Consider the following 19,438-nt stretch of genomic DNA (forward strand, 5'->3'; position numbering starts at 1 on the left):
AGATAGCAAATTGTATGGCTACAAAGTAACAACCATTATAGAACAAATGAGCACAGGCATTTTTCTATCCTTTTGTTCTTTGTTTGCCTTTGTATATCATATGTTTGTTGTTGGTCTCTGGATGAAGGAGTTCTTGTTTCTTTTTAAGGGTTTATTAAAAGAAATTTGATTTACATAAGATTTCTCCCCCTGCCTTTATGTCCAGTGGTTTGCTGTTTTTTTTATTTTTTGATTTATTTTATTTTTATTTTTGGTGGTACTAGGGGTGGAACCCAGAGGCTTTCTACCTCTGGGCTATACTCCCAGACCCATTTTATATTTTATTTGGAAACAGGGTCTCACTAAGTGGCTGAGAGCCTCACTAAGTAGCTGAGGCTGGTTTTGAACCTGCGTGATCCTCCTGTCTCAGCCTCCCAAACGCGGAGATTACAAGCGTGCACCACCACGCCCCGCTGCTGTTTTAAATTTACAATATGGTAACGTTTATTTTGCTTGGGGTGAAATAGGTTAGCCTGTGGGGAAACAACACATTTTTATTTCTTTTTATAATTTAAGGTTATTACTAAGGATATTATATTTTGTTATTGTCATTAGTTGCTTTTTCTTTTATTGAATCTGATCATCGGATACATCTGATACATTGAATATTGCACCATAGTCACAAGGAACAATTCAGAATTACATGTGATTAGGAGCTTGGTCGCTGCTCCCCCTTGTGGCGGTGGTTCAGAAGAGATGTGGAGTTTATGTTCAGAGCACAGGACAAGGTTTTATAAGTCGGCATCATTCCTTAGAAGTGTCCCTAAACTTTAGATCTAGAATTTTGTGACATATCAAATTCTAATGATATGATTTAATATAATATGGTGGGGTTTTGTGGGGGGGCTACTGGGGTTCCTGAGAGCCCTTCTATCTCTGGGCTACACTCCCAGACCTATTTTTTATATTTTTATTTGGAAACAGGGTCTCTTAAGCCAGCGCGTCTGGCTTCGAACCTGCGCGATCCTCCTGTCTCCGCCTCCCAAGCGTGGGGATTACAAGCGTCCGCCACCACGCCCGGCAATATGGTGGTTTAAAAAAATCTATTTTGTAGCTGGGCATGGTGGCGCACGCTTGTAATCCCTGTGCTTGGGAGACTGAGACAGGAGGATCATGCAGGTTCGAAGCCAGCCTGAGCTACTTAGTGAGGCTCTCAGCAACTTAGTGAGACCCTGTTTCCAAATAAAATATAAAAAATAGGTCTGGGAGTATAGTCCAGAGGTAGAAAGCCCCTGGATTCCACCCCCAATCCCACCAAAAAAAAAAAAAATCTATTTTGTGATATGTAACTCCTACTCTTCCAGTTTTGCTGTCACTGACTAAAAAGATGTGTTTATAGCTCTACAGTTGTGAGGAAAGATGAAGAGTGGACATAGAAAAGAAAATACAGTGAAGAGTGGTGGAAGATTCTTCTGTCACTAGTAGGTGAAACTGGATGCTAACCCATATGATGTTCCATTTTCTGGCTTATGTAAAATGTGCATTTATGAAGTAGCTAAGGGGTAGAGTTAGGGATATGGCCAGTAATTGTGGAGTTATTTCTTTGAATTTGCTTCCAAGCAAGCAATATCTGCTTTATTTCCCAGGCTTTTATTATGGGGAAAATGATGTGTATTTTTGGATCTCTTATAGTCCATTTGTAGCAGTGGTAGCAGATAGAATTTGACACTGAGTTTTCGCTCCAACTAAAAGGGGTACTGTTCTGTCCTTTCCTTTACCTAACTTGTACCTATCGTGGCGATGTCAGAATCTTACTTAAGGGAAAGCATCACTGCAGATCAAGAGTACTAGCTTTGAAATAATTTCTCATTGCCATACAGTTTCATATGCAAGATCTATGAGTATAGTAGAAAATTTGACTAGGGTATTTCTGACTAGGATGATTTTCTGTTTTTCAAATATTATAAATTTTATTAAAGTAGCAATGCATTCTTATTAACAGTTTTTTTTAAAAAAACCATAAAAGTATAAGTTTTTAAAAAAACGAAAGTAGCCCAATACTTCTTTTCTCTCCTGCTCCCTTGAGTAATTCATTTGAAAAGATATTAGGCAGGGTTGAGTAAGGTAGGAATCTGCATGAGATAAAACCAAAAACCATAATAGAACAGTAATTTGACTATATAACAACAACAACAACAACAACAACAACAACAACAACAACAACAACAAAAAAAAAAAAGTCCTGCCTATAAGAAAATAAGCTACTCCCCAGAGCATGGGGGAAAACTGTGTGTAACTCTTATAAAGGGCCCATTTTTCTTTATGTAAAGAGAATATACAAATCAGTTAGTAAAAGAGCAGCAAATCATAGGAAATCTACAAAGAACATTTGCATAATTTTCTTTGCAAATGAGATATTTTCTTAAGCACATGAGAAAATGCCTATTCTTACTCCTAAGAGGAATGCAATTTAGAAATATACTAAGATAGCACATTTTATGTATTAGATTGACAAAAATCCAGAGTTAAACATCATTTGGAAAGTCTGGGGGAAAACAAGCATTTTGAAAACTTGCCAATCACATTACAAGTTAATACAGTACATGTAGAGCACAATTTCAGTATATCTAGTATATTTATTAATGTATATTACCATTGACCTAACAGTTTCACATCTTGAAATTCTTATTTTCCCCCAGTGGTGCTGGGGATTGAACCCAGGGGCATTGTACCTCCCAGCTACACCTCTAGCCCTATTTTATTTTTTATTTGGAAACAGTGTCTTGCTAAGTTGCTGAGGGCCTCACTAAGTTACTGAGGATGGTTGAAAACCTGTGATCCTCCTGTCTCAGCTTTCTCTGTGCTGGGATTATAGGTGTGTACCCCTATGTCAGCACAACTAGGAACTTACTTTACTGACACACTGTCACACAAACAAATTGAGAAACGAATGAAGTTTTTCATTGCAGTGTAGTTTGTTAACAACAAAAGATTCTGAACAATACAGATGTCCAGTAAGAAGCTGGTGAAATAAATTGGTGCATGTGAAATGTGGGATGCTCTGCAGTCTATAAAAAATAAAGAAAATTCATGTGGAATGAAGTCTGCAGTATATGTTAAGAAAAAAAGCAAACTGTTAATGTATATATTATATTACCATTCTTGTAAGAAAAAGGAGAAGGGATAGGATAGTGTCTTTGCTTATTAAAGTATTTTATACTCATGATCAATATGTTCTGGGTTTTGCCACAATTTTAATAGTGAGGTTAAATTACTTTTTACATGCAGGTAGGGTGAATAGATTCCCCCACATGGGAACACTTATAAAAAGATGACATACTACATGAATGAAGTTTCTGTTAATTGAAAAGCTAACAAACTGTCTAGTTACATCTCTTCCCACAAACCACAAACTGGGTAGCAACCATGTCTTGAGGCAACATGTTGGAAGCTGAGGAGATTAAATAAGAATAGTCCTCAGGTGCAGTTGAGGGAGCCCCTGTTGCATACAGGCCAACCAATACCAGAGGTGCTGCTATACTCTGGGATGCTGGAGGCATCCCAATAAACCCCTAGGAGCATTTACTTCAAGCAGTCTTTTTCTAGTTTCCAACTCATGAAGAAAGATAACATTTTGTTAATTATATTCAGAAAAAATTGTTTAATTTGTAATGTCAACTTTTAAAGGCTAGCTAAAGTTAACTGGGACTTCCGGGAAGATGGCGACCGAGAAAAACGGGGCTTAAGAGCCCCGCTAACAACTAATCTCCATTACCACAAAATCAGCACCTTTCATAGCCAGAAAACACCATCACCAGAGAAACAAAAAAATCACCAGGCTCCAGAGAGAAAGCGGACTGAGAACAGAGCTCAGAGCCACAGAGGAGATACACCGGCCTCACGCCCGGGGACGCGGCAGCAGTGCCATACTGCCGGCGGCAGCGGTGATTTCACTGGACGGCTACAGCAAGCCGAGGTGAGCCTCTGAGGAACAGCCGGGCGGGATCTTTCGGCGTAGGGAGCACCTAAAGCTCCCAGTGGCTGAGCTCAGCACACGCTGCAGGGATTCAGACTGGAAATCAAAACCAAGAAGAAATACGCCAGCCTCACAGCCGAGGGCGTAGCAGCGGCGCCATATTGCCACCGGCGGCAGCAGCAGAGAATTCACCGAATCCAGTACAGCTACATCTGTGTACTCAAGAACAGTGAGTCAAATTGCGGGCCCCAGAGGAGAAATCCCAGTACTGTACTCCCTGGGACTTGACCCAGTGGGGGAGGGGCGGTGGCAGAGATATCACACCATAGGAGAACGTGCAACCTGGCACCCCCCACAGTCTAAAGCAGCCTCTATCGACTCTCTGGTTCGGAGACTCTGTGATACAACCCAGTAAAGGAGTAGTGGGGTCTGAGATACTACTGACTCGAGATCCAGAACACCTTAAGTGAAGTCATAGTGACCCAAGGGAAGAACCCAGAGAAGGCACAAACTTCCGAAATCATGGGAAAGAGGAATAATACTGGAGCAATGAATGCCCACAACCCCACAACATCAGAACCCGATAAAACAGAAAATCAGAGATTTCTAGAAGATCAAATCAGGAAAATAACTGTAGAAATAATAGAGGTGCTTTGAAAAGAACTCAGAGAGAGCCAAAAAGAGATAAAGGATGCAATTAATGAAGTAAAGGCCTCAATTCAAAGCAAAAACAACCGATTAGACCACATGGAGAACAGAATCTTGCTCTTAGAAGATGATCATTCCAAAAATGAACGCATAGTTTCTAATCTAGGAAAAAATATCTGACAGCAGGAATCTGATATTGAAGAAATATGGGCCCATTTTAAGAGAGCTAACCTAAGAATAATTGGAATAGAGGAGGGAAAAGAAAGTGAAACCAAAGGGATCAACAATCTCTTCAAGGAAGTAATAGCAGAAAATTTTCCAAACATAGAGCAAAAGGTTGATACATAGATCCAGGAAACTTATAGAACTCCCTTTAGACAGGATCGGAGAAGAGGATCCCCACGCCACATAATTGTCAAAATGACCAGTGTGGAAGCCAAACAGAGAATCTTAAAGGCAACAAATACAAAGGGCCAAGTGACCTTCAGAGGCAAACCAATTAGAATCACTCCAGACTTCCCAAACCAAGTCGAGAGCCAGAAGGGCTTGGAGTAACATATTCCAAACTCTGAAAGAAAACAACTTCCAGCCAAAAATTTCCTACCCAGCAAAACTTTCTATCAAATTAGATGGAGAAATAAGAAGCTTCCATGACAAACAGAAACTGAAGGAATTTATGTCTTCAAAACCAGCACTAGAGAAAATACTCAGAGATTAACTACAAAGAAGAAATAGGTAACACACACCAGAACCAGAGAAACAAGATTTTCCATCCAACAGACAACTGAGACTGGTTATCTTTGGAGATTCATTATTTATGTTAGTCTTTTACCTATCTCTAAGTTGTATTGTTTGCCTTTATTGTTGTTAATTTTTAGGATTTCTAGTTGGAATATTAATATACCTTCAGATATAGCATTTGGAAAAATTTTATCCCATTCTATTAGTAACTGTTAACTCTGTTTACATTGTCTTTGGATATACAATATTTTTTTATTTTTTAGGGAGTTTGTATACTCTTCTGTTGCCTGTGCCATTGAAATCATATCCAAGAAATCACTGCCAATTTCAATGTTGTGAGGTTTTATGACCCAGATTTTCTCCTAAAAGTTTATAGTTTTAAGATTTATATTTAGGTCTTTTATCTATTTTGAGTTAATATCTGTATATGGGATTAGGTAAGGGTCCAACTTTATTCTTTTCCATGTAATTATTATGTTTCAACAATATTTAGTTAAAAGATTATTATTTCCACCACCAAATGTTTGTGGAAACTTTGTCAAAAATAACTTGACAATATAGGGAAGAATTTAGCTCTAGGCTTTTATTTAACTCCAATGGTTTATATATCTGCCTTTAGAATAGTACTACACTGTTTCAATTATTGTAGCTTTATATGGTTTGAAATCAGAAAATATATATCTTCTAGCTTTGTTCTTCAAGATTGTTTTGGGTATCTAGAGTCCATTTTCCATATTAGGATAGATTTTTTTTCTGAAAAATAAATATATAAATATATGATAGTTTCACCTAAAAAAATAGAAAAAAAATATTCTCTGGTAAGAAAGAAAGTAAAAAGAAATATTGAAATGTTATCTTTAAGTCATCAAAAGCTTGGTATCAGACAAATGAAACTGTTATGTGAGATTATCATTTTTAATTTTGGATAAATTGCTATAATACTAGATGTCAACCACTAAGCCAAGCATGGGAGGGAGGGATGGGGAGAGAATGGGATGGGGAGAGAATGGGGTGGGGATCGGGTGGGGGCTGACTGGGCGATGTGTGCATGTATGTCTACAAAAGTTTGTATCCCACTATGATGTATGAATGCAGTGCACCAATAAAAAAATAAATAAATAAAGTTAACTGGACAATAAGCTAGGCAGAGGTCACTTCACAAAAAGAGGGAAAGCCCAAAATGCTATCTTATACATAGAACCCACAGTTTAGTTTTTATTTGGAGTAAAGAAAAAAGAAACTTTGGCTCACACTAGAAGAAATTCAGCCATAGGTTTGGACTCTGTACTCAAACTGTACATGCAGTGAAGACACTATGATGCTAGCACAGATGATTTGCTGCTACATTTGTCTGCTGCTAACACTTGTAAATAGAGCAGTGCAACTAGTATTTGGAACAGTCTTTATAGCGTTGCAGTATCAGGCACACTTCTCTTCACACCACTGGTTCTCTTTTCGTACCTGGGCTTCCTCCTTTTCAGTAAAGTTCTTTTGATATTGAAGGTTTTGTGTATCTCCTCAGGAATTTTTCCCTTGATCATATTGGCGACAGTCTTGCAGGTAAACCTTTGCAAGCAAACCTTTGATGTCCAAGTAGTTTGCAGCCAGAATAAGTTCAAAGGGTGTCCTCTTGTCCACTTTAAGGAAGAGGAGGAGAGTTGTCTTTGTGGTGGGTGCACCACTGGATAACCTTTTTTAATATTGATGCATTAACTTTTGATAGAGGAACTGAGTCATTATCCATTCCCAAATCTGCTAACATGGTCTTGATTGTCACAGATTGCTTGGAAATTTCTACCAAGTTTCTGAATACTGAACCATTCCTGGAGTGAATCCTATGTTACATTCTTTTAATGCTTTGCTTTTTTATATTTAATTTTTTGCACTAATATTCAAGACATTAATGTTTTAGTGGATAGTTTCTGTTTTCATCTTTGATATATTTGATAAGGAATATTATAAAACTGTAAAAAAATTGAGACTCTTTCCTATTTTTTCTTCTTCTCCCTTTCTCCTCAAGGCAGATAAGCTAAGTTGAAATACTCTTGATATTTTTGCATTTATAGTAATTGTAGAGATGGCTGGGTGTAGCTCTGTTGTCAAGTACTTGCCTATCTTACACAAGGGTTTGCTTGAGTTTGATCCCCAGCACCAAAAAAAATAAAGTTGCATACAATTTCTTTGTGGCTAGTGAGTCCTAACCAACTTAGCCCTAAGTTCATTTTTTAAAAAGTATTTAATTAATTATTGTTGTTTTCTCCACAGGAAGAAGAAGGAAATACTTGCAAAACACAGAAAACTTCCTGGCTTCAAGATTGTGTTTTATCCTTATCTCCAACCAATGATCTTATGGTTATAGCTCGGGAGCAAAAAGCTGTGTTTCTAGTGCGTAAGTGTCCTATTTTCTGTAGCTTTTACTTTAATGCATAGAATAGCTCAGAATGAGCCGGGCGTGGTGGTGCACGCTTGTAATCCCAGCATTTGGGTGGGAGGCTGAGACTGGAGGATCGCGGTTCGCAGGCAGCCTCAGCTACTTAGTGAGGCCCTCTGCAACTCAGTGAGACCCTGTTTCAAAATAACGAATAAAAAATAGGGCAGGGGGTATAGCTCGGAGTTGAATGCCCCTGTGTTCCATCCCCAGAACCACTAAAAAAAAAAAAAAAAAGAACAGAACAGAATGGGTTAGGTGGAAAGAAATTAAATATGTCTATTGTATGTATTGTATGGTAGTATCTGTAATCAAATTTTGTAACACTTTTATTTTTTCCTTTCCTTTCCTTTTTCCTTTTATTTTCTTTGTTTCCTCTTGTGTTTTTTGTTTTTGTTTTTTATTTTCCTGTGGCTTTAACATACTTTAGTTGTGTGTAGTTGTTTGTCTACGGCACTTAAGAGGCAGTTCTGCTCATTGACCAATTCATCTAAAGATGAGGCAGTCAGTGCTAAAAAGGTCATTAGCCCCTTCTTAGTAATGTGAGCAGGATGATTTTCAACTATAAATTGAAACCTCAAAATACTGTAGATTTTTATTTGATACATAAGTTTTTGCTACAAAATTTTTGTTGAACATTAAAATTAAGATTTGGGGATATATAGGATATGAAAACCCTTGTTGATCAAAATAAAATTATATGTAAAATGGCTATGGAATGGTCTTATAAAATAAGCTTATCCCAGTAGCATATATTTAATAGAAAAAAGTTTCTTTGCCATCTGAAGATAATAGTTTTACAAGTAAAGTAGGTAGGATGATACATAGGAATTAGTAACTTTATTCTAGAAGAACTATGATAGCATTTTATGGGCTTAATTGGAAGAAAGAGAGACTAAAGATTACTAGGAGACAAGGTGATTTTTTAAAAATCTTGAATTTTTTTAAACAAATTTTTTTATTGAACATAAATGGTATACATTTAAACTATATTTGGTGCCCTCTCCCCCCCCCGCTCCCATTTTTCCTTCCCCCCTCCCACCAATGGTTGTCCAGGTTAACCATGTCATATTCATAATTTTACACATATTCAGATGTAGACCCTCATTAATCAAGATCTGCCTTCCTCCTCTCCTATCTTTCCATTCAAACTTTGCTGATATTTCCCCTCCATTATCTGGAGTCCCACTGGTATCCTCTGTGTTTCCTAGTTTGGGCATATTAGAGGAAACATATGTACCTTCTCCTTCTGTGCTTTTTAAAATTTTTATTTTATTTACCTATAAAAGTCATTTTATACAGAACTGTTTAGCTCTGTGCTCATCATTCTAAAGGAAGAGAGCAAAAGGCATTGTCTTGGTGTACTATAAAGTTATTTTACATGGCATCTTACTTTTTTTCAGCAAAATGGAAATATAGTGATAAAGGAAAGGAAGAAATGCAATTCGCTGTTGGTTGGAGTGGTTCTTTAAATGTTGAAGAAGGGTAGGTTTCAGTTAACTTTTTTCATCTATGTGTTAAAATGTATATATGAAATTGTTTAACTTATAGCTGAATCTATTAAGAAATTTTATTTGAAATATGATTAAATTATGTATATCTCAACTTTCTAGATTGTAGAGAATGATTTGGTCAGCAAATTTTAATTTTACTCATGCTTTTTTTAAAATCTGGTTTGAAGATTAGAGTTCAGAAAGAATCCCATAAAATCCCTCTTATGTTTTGCCTTTTTCCTCTGTTCTCCATTGCTAATTTTATTCATCCAAAGAAGCTAAAGGCAGTCATTGTCCTATTTAACTAGTATTGGGCTTGCACTTGAAGGAGCCAGGCTACATTAATTCTTAAAACTCACAAGTTGGGATATTTAAGTTTCCTAATGATTCAGAAAACCTTTTAAAATTATGATCCCTACAGTGGTTACATGATGGGGAAGCTAGCCTGGAACCTTGATTCAAGAATCATTTTGTTAAATTTGTATGACTGGAAACTGATCAGAGTGGATAAGAAGGGCCACTCTGATAATTCAGATAAAAGACATTAGCCGGGCGTGGTTGCACGCATGCTACAAGCATTTGGGAGGCAGAGACAGGAGGATTGTGGTTTGTGGATAACCTCAGCTACTACTTAGGCCCTTTGCAACTCAGTGAGACCCTGTTTCTAAACAAAGAATAAAAAATAGGGCTGGGGATGTAGCTAGAAGGTAGAATGCTCCAGGGTTCCATCCATCCCTGGTACCGAAAACCAAAAAAAAAAAACAAAAAACAAAAAACAAAAACAGATAAAAGACATCAAGTGGTGCCTACCTAGTACATGCCTTGTACATTACAAATACTCAGGGATATGTTTTCTATTATTCAAAACAAATGATGGTATTTTTCTTTTTGTCTAAGCATTTTAAAGATTTAATTTTGTCATAAATGTAAAGCAAGCATTTTACTTTAAAACAATAAAAGGAGTAGTTTTGTTCTGTGATTATCTAGTATCATATATGGGGCAAAAGTATTTGTAATTATCTTGAATAAGCTTGTGATGGTTAAACAGAAGTCAGTAGGAATTGTTTTAATTTCAAGGCAACCCAGCACATACTTAGAAACGCTTTAAATGCATGATGTACTTATTCATATCGAAGTCAACCACTAAGCCAAGCATGGGAGGGAGGGAAGGGGAGGGAGGGAGATGGGGCCTGGGTGGGGGCTGGCTGGGTGATGTGTGCATTTATGCCTAGGCAAGTTTTTTACCACATTATGATGTATAAATACAATGCATCAATAAAAATTAAATAAAAAGAAATAGATTATTAGGGCAGTTTCTACAAAATATAAAGAAACCAGCCAATTGAAAGACTGTCAGTTCCTAAAATAATGTATTTTGAAGAAATTGGTTTGCATGGATGTGACTGGCAGTTCCTCCTATCCTCTGCCTAGTCCCTCATCTCAAATAAGAATGTAGGTTGAAGTTCTTAGTTGACGATAGAGGAGGATAGTAGAAAATGATTGCCTGATAATTATCTGATATTTTTCTGGATTCTGTATACAATCCATTTTTCTTTCATGCTTTTCATGATAATTCAGAGTAAAAAAACATGGTAATTTGTTTTTACTACATCATATTAATGTAACATATTTTGTGTGAATGAACTTTGTGGTGGAGTTTTACTGTATTTTTACTTATATATCAACTAGAACTGTTATACAGAGGTCATTGTTTATGTATTACTCTTTAACATCAAACTACAGAGAAGTAAAAATGATTGATGAGTTTACTGAATAAACATGGGATTTCAATTTTGTTTTTGTTTTCAGGGAATGTGTAACCAGTGCTCTTTGTATCCCACTAGCAAGCCAAAAGAGGTGAGGATAAACAAGAGTTATTTGTTTTCTGTGCTTTGGTATATGAGCTATTAAGATTATACATCTTATTTGTAACAGGAGTTCTACTGGACGTCCTGACTGGACCTGCATTGTGGTGGGGTTTACGTCAGGTTATGTTCGCTTCTACACTGAGGTGAGTTAGCTGTCAGCAGATAGAGAACTAGCTGACTGCAGAGTTCTATGCATTCCCAATTACTAGCTTGTGACTTCATTACCTGATACTTGGAAAAGTGTAGTTGATGCTCTGTGAGAATGGAGGCCAGGGCAGGTGGTAAAACTTTCTGGAGATGAAAAAGAGAGGAGAACCTGTATTTTCCTGAAAAAAAAAAAAGAGTACCTGGTATCCATAGAAAACTGTTGGGGAAATGGTACTCTCTTCCTGGCTATACCTGTTCAGATATTTTGGTGAGAAAGCAAGCAGGGCCTTGTTCTGTGCTTCCTCCTAGAATGGTGTGCTTTTGCTTGCACAACTATTGAATGAAGACCCAGTGCTCCAGCTTAAATGCAGGACCTATGAAATCCCCCGACATCCTGGCGTGACTGAGCAGGTAGTGTAAAAGATTACGTTCAAAAGATTATGTTCAAAGCGACAGTAGCATTACTCTGTGGCAGTTTCTTTGGTGTGTGGGGGTGTGTGTATGTCTGTTTTACTGGGGGTTGAACCCAAGGGCATTGTACCTCTGAACTATACCCCTACACTTTTTTTTTTTTTTTTTTTAAATTTGGAAACAGGATCTCACCAAGTTGCTGAGGCTGGTTTCAAATCTTTTCCTCCTGTCTCAGCCTCTCAGGTACTGGGATTAAAGGCATGAGCCACCATGCCTGGCTTTTCCTCCTTTTTTTCATGGAAACTTAAAGATATTGTTTATCTTGTTAATGGTATTACTACTTTATGCCTAACTCTTTCTCAGAAAAAGGTTTAACTTTTTGTTTGTAGTAGAGAGTGTTTTATATTTATTAAAATTTTGGACTGAGAAAAAGACTACTATTGAGTATATAAGGCTTTTATTTCTTTCTAGATGCCTTAAAAGCTTTTGGTTGACTCATAGTAAAAAAAAATAATAATTTTACAGCCCAAACCAATATGCTTTGATTTTGTTTACAATGTTCACAGTCATAACTATATAAATATGCCTACCCTTTTTTGTACTACTTGGCTTCCAAAAGATTTCAGGTAAACAGATATATATATATATTGAATGCATGATAGAAGCACTAGATCTACAGAAGAGACTAATAGGGGAGACTAGATTAATATTTGTTAATACCTAAGAATGAATCAGTAGTATAAAGAAATGCAACTATTTGTTCATTGATAGGAGCAGAATAAATTTTGTATAAGCTTATAGAAGGAGCTCAGGGCTAGGACAAGGGAAAATTCATTGAGGAAGTGAGATTTGAATTAAACTTTAAGAAATGGGCACAGTATTTAAATAGGCAGTAGAAAAGGAGGGGAAAGTATTTCAGGTAATCAAGAGAAAATGAGGGAAGATTCAAATGTAGGGCTATGTATGCAGCAACAAAGAAACCTGTTTTTTTTTTTTTTAAAAAAAAGCAAGAAACTGCCTCTGTAGCAGAGCAGCCAAATTTTGCATAAGTTTGAAAGTTAAGTAGCAGTAAGAATTTATTTAGGAGATGAGAGAAGCTCCTAAAGATTTAGCAGAAGGAGGTGATACAATCAAGGGACTACTGAAGGACTCTCTTTAGGATGAATTGAAGTTGTGAAAGACTGGAATCAAGGGAGTCTGAGAGGGGGGGAGGGTGAGGGAGAGACAGTTTAAGTTATCTGTGAAGTGTTGTGAACCAGTAATAAAAGGTGGGAAGAGAAAAGGACCAGTACAAAAATCACTTTGAAGGAACAGTTAACAAGACTTGATTATCATCTAGAAATGTAGAATACTAAAAAGAGAATGAGTTAAAAGTAACTCTTACGATAAGCCGGGCGTGGTGGCGCACGCTTGTAATCCCCATGCTTGGGAGGCTGAGACAGGAGGATCACAGGGGTTCGAAGCCAGCCTAAGCTACTTAGTGAGGCTCTCAGCAACTTAGTGAGACCCTGTTTCCAAACAAAAAAAGGTCTGGGAGTATAGCCCGGAAGTAGAAAGCCTCTGGGTTCCACCCCCAGTACCACCAAAAAAATAATAATAATAATAATAATAACTCTAAGATAATCATTCTGAGGACTGCCATGGACAAAGCTAGAAGAAGGAACTTGTTTTGGCTCTAAATAAAGGTTCTCAATGTAGTTTGGGACGTGTTGAATTTGAGGTAATCAACGGTAGGAAATAAAGATACCAGAATCATATAATGATAGAAAGCTACTATATAGACATAGGGACTAGATTGGTGATGATGATCAAAGTCATAGCTAATGAATTCTTCTAAGAGAAGGTACAGGAAAATAATACCACAAGCTGAAGGCTTAAGTCTTAGTAATATCATAAGGAGAGAGGAGAAGGTGGAACTTCTAAAGGTTCAGATGGAAATCTAAGATGATGAACTGTAATTAGAATGTATCTCTCTAGAGTTGTTTTCCATATTTCTACAAATTCTGCAAATTCATTGAAAGATGAAGTTTATTTAAATACTCTGAATTTGGTCAAGTCTATAATACTTCTTTTTAGAACTGCTAGGAAAATATAACTAACATTTAAATACTTGCTGTTTGCTATACCACAGTGTAAGACCTCATCTCAAAATAAAAATTGTATACATATAATAGAATACTATAGGTTCACGTTAAAAATTATTTGCCTACTTACTGAGATGAAATAGCATTGGCATATTATTGAGCAATAAAAACATGGTGTAGAATACTATATGGTATAGTTTTATGCAACCATATATATGAATATGTTTAAGAATGTGCATTTGGAATGTGGGTTTTCAGATGTATTTGTTTTTGTTTTTAAGTACTGTTTTTATATATGTGCAATGACTATGGTTAATATTTATGGAATTGAAAAATTTTTGTTACTTTCATCATCTATCCTGAGTCCATTTGCACCATATTCAAAAGCATGTATTTGAGAAGAATATTAAGTCTTTGCCCAAAAAGCATTCTGAAGTAAATTTTTCATTTATTTTTACTGTTCACTCTGTCTGAGGAACACATCGCTTTATGTGTTGGTTAGTTGACAATTTAGTCACAGTATTTTCTTTTATGTTATTCATGAAATTTATTTAAAAAGCACATAAACTTATTGGCCGTATCTATTTAAGAAAATTCATTATTTTCATATTTTTTAAATAGAATGAAGAGTTGAGTATCTTATATCCAGCTGCTATTGTGACCATTGATGGATTTAGCCTTTTTCAGTCTCTTCGTGCTTGTCGAAACCAAGTAGCCAAAGGTAATTTTTGGGAAAGGCATATTTAACATGTGTTGATGCTTGATTTTAAACATGACCTACACATGAAATTAAGCATGTCTTTTGAATAAAAGGACTTGGGGTTTTGATTTAAGGGAAAGCCCTGCTCCTGTAGGTATGGGAGTGCGTCATTGAGTGGATTGCTTAGTAAGGTAAAGGCACAGGCTGAAACTTCAAAGCTCTTCAGATGTTGCAGAGAATGGCCAGCTTAGGAAAAACAGGCTTTCTTCACTAGGTCAGCAGTATTTCTTAGTGAAGAAAGAATCTTGCACCTTTATTGGTAATCCTTATCAGGTAAGGAATTTGGTTGCATCTAGCAAATTTCTCACTAGATAGCAATCATAGGGCCAGTGTATATAACCCTGTGACTCTGCACTGCTTCCATCCTTACTAAGGATAAAGGTAAAAGTGTATGCAGGGGACATGTCCCCATCGTAGACAGGGCCCAGGAGGCAGTCAGCATCAGCCTCTTCACTAACTTGGGACGTTATTAAATGAAGCAAAGCTGGAGGCCTAAGCTAAATGTAAATATTGGGGACCACATCGTTAGGGAGGAATACTGTACAAATAAACAAGAATTCTTACTTTTATTCCCTGTAATTTACATTTTGACGCTATTACATCTTTGGAATAGTATCTCATATTTTATCAAATTCAAGATGCTATTGATTCTAAAATGTGCTGTTATTTTACCACTGAAAAGAAAGTGTTGCTAGTGAAAGACATACCATTGAATTTTAAGATCCCAATTTAAGACATATTAAAATATGAGGAAGAAAAGTCTTAACAATAGTAAAACTACCAGTAGTAGCACTTAACTTCCTCTTTATTTCTGGGATTGATTAGAGGAGCCTTAGTTGCCCTTCATTTTAATTCTTAAATCATTGAGATAGTTCCCTGAAAACAGTACGGTGAGGCTATTTTTGATACTTCATAAAATTATTTCTAACTCCAGTCTGAAAGATACAAAACAAGTAATTTCGACTAGGAGAAAAATGTACCATCTTAAATTGTAATTGAAGTTTTTTTCTGTCTCTTTTAGCAGGTTGTGATTGGTAAACTTCTAAATTCTTGGTTATATGATTCTTTTAATAATGCATGTTATTTTTATTAGGTTAGGATGCTTTTGAATTTTATATCTATTTTTTTAATCTTTTAAATTCTTAAATTTAACCCATAATAAATTTCACTATTTGGGGGCATTTAAAATATGCACCATTATTATATATGCCTTATAAGACTGGCGTTTTCTGTAGATAAGTTTTCTATTTTTTTAATTTTTTATTTTTTTGTACTGGGGATTGAACCCAGGGACATTCTATTCTACCTCTGAGCTACTCCCCCAGCCCTATTTTATTTTTTATTTTGAAATAGTCTCACTGGGTTATAGAGGGGCTCACCAAGTTGCTGAGGCTGGCTGCAAACCTGTAATCTGCCTGTCTCAGTCTTTATAAGAAAGAATTCAATAAAATGAACTAGAAGGTAGGTGTTATGGTATATGCCTATCATTGCAGCAACTTGGGAGGCTTAAACAGAAAGAATGTAAGTTTGAGGCCAGCCTGGGCTACTAGGACGACCTGGTCTCAAAAAATTAAAAAAACTGGCTGGGAATGTAGCTCAATGGCAAAGCAATTGCTTACATTGCTCAAAACCCTTGTTCAATCCCCAATAACACCAAATACAAATTATTTAATTAATAAAACTTGAAATAGATAATTCTACTGTTATATAATGAAATAAACTAAAAACTTACAACCAGGTTATAAATGGTATTGTTGGCTATTTAATTTTTTTTTTTTTTTTACCATTTTGAATGTCTATTTACTTTTTGTATATATGACCATAAAGCCACTTTGTCTCCTAGGCAATAAAAAAAATTGAGCCACTTAAGTGCCTCCCTATTAAAAGTTGCTCTGAAGAGAGTTCTAGTTACTCAGCCACAAATTGTTGTGACAGTTATTTCAGTGTTCAGGAAAATTCCTCCTACAGCCTGTCAAGTCTTTGTATTTAGAAGATTATATTTTGTATTTATTAAAGTATACTTCACTTTCCAAAACAAACAGCCAGAATTCAGCAGCATTCTGATATGTAGCGTGGGAATTTACTAGTAAATGTGACCTTGCCCATGAACTCAAGGCAAAGGTGTTAGCTATTGCTTTTCTTTTCATTACACACTAGGTAGAGGGACTAAGATTAAAGGCTGGCATATCGGTCATTTTTCTGGCAATACTATCGCTGTTATATCTATCAAGTCTGGCTTCATTTATCTAGATTAAGGAGCGTGCCATATGTGTGCTCTGCTAGGTATATCAGGTTTTTAGTTTTTCACTGAGTAAAGCACAGGTCATTGTTTCCAGGATTTCTCCCTTTTCCTTAAATGGGGGAAGTTGCTTACTTGGCATCAACTGTAGTTTAATTCGCCTTGATTTTCAGTGGTCTTCCAAGATTTTTAATAGTTTGCTCTAATTACTAAGTCATTCCAAAATCTAACATAGCCACTTTAGTCTTTTAAATGTTTGAATTTAGCCAAGCATGGTGGTGCATGCTTGTAATCTCAGTACTTAGGAGGCTGAGATAGGAGAATTACAGGTTCAAGGACAAGCCTCAGCAAGTCATGAGACTCATCAACCTAGTGAGACCCTGTCTCAAAATAAAAGTAAAAAATAAAGCTGGGGGTATAGCTTGGAGATTGAACTCAATCCCCAATGCCATACACACAAATAAAAGTAAATTAAAAAGTTTGCATTTTTATGTGTTGCTTGGATTGTGTAAATCTTACTTTGTGCCTTCTTTTGTTATTTTACTTTATTATAGTCAGAAATTTAGAATAACACATTACTATATGTTTAATTATTTTTTATACTTTATCCATTATAATTAAATTTTGATTGTCTTAATTTTTATTTCTGCAGCTGCAGCATCAGGCAATGAGAACATACAACCACCACCATTAGCTTATAAGAAGTGGGGTCTACAAGATATTGACACTATTATTGATCATGCTAGTATTGGTAAGTATTACTAGTTCAAATTCTTTGGGAACTTGTTACACTTTTTGATTGAAGTAACTCATTTCTTAGAAATGGACTTTCATACTTGTGTGAAAAAAATGCATTGCCTTTAGTAAGACATTTGGAAATTAGTTGCAGTTTTAATGAAGATTTAATTATGCCCTCAGCAACAGTATTGTTTGTATGGTTTTAAGTCACTCACTTTTTTTTTTTTTTTTTTTTTTTTTTTTGGTGGTACTGGGGTTCCTGGAAGCCCTTCTACCTCCGGGCTACACTCCCAGACCTATTTTATATTTTTGAAACAGGGTCTCTTATGCCAGCGCGGCTGGCTTCTAACCTGCGCGATCCTCCTGTCTCAGCCTCCCAAGCGCCAAGCGCGGGGATTACAAGCATGCGCCACCACGCCCGGCTAAGTCACTCACTTTTTGACTTGATTGTTCTACAGACAGTTTGGGTACATATAATTACCATATAAATCAGTCTTTTAAAAATGTAACCCTTAAACTAGCAGAATACAGATAAAAAATTTCTTTTTCCAACCAGTATTTATGCACTTACTGTATTAGGGATCAAGAATTTGGAGATGAACTGGGCATGGCTGTACATGTCAGTAATCCCAGTACATGGAAGACTGAGACAGGAGAATACCAAGTTTGAGACCAGCCTCAGCAATTTAGCAAAACTCTTAGCAAGCTACTAAGATCCTGTTTCTAATAATAATAATAATAATAATAATAATAATAATAATAAAGAGAAGGGCTGGGGATGGAGCTTAGAGGTAAAATGCCCCTGGGTTCAATCTTCAGTAACACATACGTGCACACATACACATACACATGATCTTTGCTGTTCAGAAGCAGGAGTCTGTGGGAAGAAATGTGAGAATAACTACAGTTCACTTGTTATAATTGACAAGAAGACCAACTACAGTGGAAGCAGAGGAGAAAGCCCCTAGCACCATGGGCATCAAGGAAGAGAAGCTTGACTTTAATCGGAGGTAAAAGAATGAGTAGGACTTAACCAGACAGCATGCACAAAGGAGGCTTTATAGCCAACATGAACATAGGCGTGGGTGTCAAATGCACAGTGCTGGAAAAACAGCAGGTGCCAAGGATAACTGGCAACAGGCCAGATATGTAGAGAGGTGTTTGATTGATTTTTAAGGGCCTAATATACTATGTAGAGGGATTTCTGACTATTTTCATTTAGAGCTTTTTTTCTAGCCAACTTGAGAACCATTAAAGAATTCTGAGCAAAAGAATAACACTGTCACATTTTCCTATTAGAACACACTGGTGGCAGTTCAGAGGCTGTAATGGAGGGGTCAAGGCTAGTAAAGAAACAGAATAACCTTGGTATGACAAGTTATGGGCTTCTGAATTAAGGTCCCAAAAATGAATTAAGGTCCCCAAAATACTATTTTAAAAATATATGTATTTTTTCTGTTTATCAGATATAAGATATGTTTGTTAAATATTAATACACAAATATATAAAAGGAAAAAATCTCCTTCAATCCTACTATTCACGGATACCATTGGCATTTTGGAAAACATCTTTATAGACTTTCTAGTGTATATGTAAAGTGTATAACATGAGGTATGTTTTCATAAATAGGATTTTATAATACCAACTACATTATAGCCATTTTTTAATCAATGAATCATGAAAGGCCTTTTACATCAGTTCTGCTAAATATACATTTTATCAACCAGAGTCCTAATAGAAAACAAATGGCACACTCCAAAAGTTTAATTAAAAGAAAGTTTATTTACAAAGAAGCTATTTATTAGAATACAGAGATATAGTGTAGACTCTAAGATAGTTTAGTGTTCCGGGGCATCTTATCAGCCAAAGGTAACCACTGCTAGACCCAAAGAGAAAAGAGTAGGAAGAAGTTAGAGAACTTGGAGA

At 36.2% G+C, this 19,438-nt stretch overlaps 1 protein-coding gene across 1 annotated transcript in view; it reads left to right on the forward strand.

The window, feature by feature from the left end:
• RAB3GAP2 (RAB3 GTPase activating non-catalytic protein subunit 2) overlaps nt 1–19,438 on the forward strand; it is a gene marked incomplete at both ends in the record, with an annotated part of 109,662 nt that overhangs the window by 38,629 nt on the left and 51,595 nt on the right. Inside the window, 7 exons of the mRNA XM_080699526.1 lie at nt 7,610–7,733; nt 9,176–9,257; nt 11,075–11,122; nt 11,201–11,276; nt 11,590–11,691; nt 14,397–14,496; nt 17,427–17,525. Of these exons, the coding sequence (XP_080555652.1) occupies nt 7,610–7,733; nt 9,176–9,257; nt 11,075–11,122; nt 11,201–11,276; nt 11,590–11,691; nt 14,397–14,496; nt 17,427–17,525 (631 nt within the window). The remainder of the gene's footprint in view (nt 1–7,609; nt 7,734–9,175; nt 9,258–11,074; nt 11,123–11,200; nt 11,277–11,589; nt 11,692–14,396; nt 14,497–17,426; nt 17,526–19,438) is intronic.

The sequence above is a fragment of the Muscardinus avellanarius genome, assembly GCF_963383645.1.
Source record: "Muscardinus avellanarius genome assembly, chromosome: 7".
NCBI lineage: Eukaryota > Metazoa > Chordata > Mammalia > Rodentia > Gliridae > Muscardinus > Muscardinus avellanarius.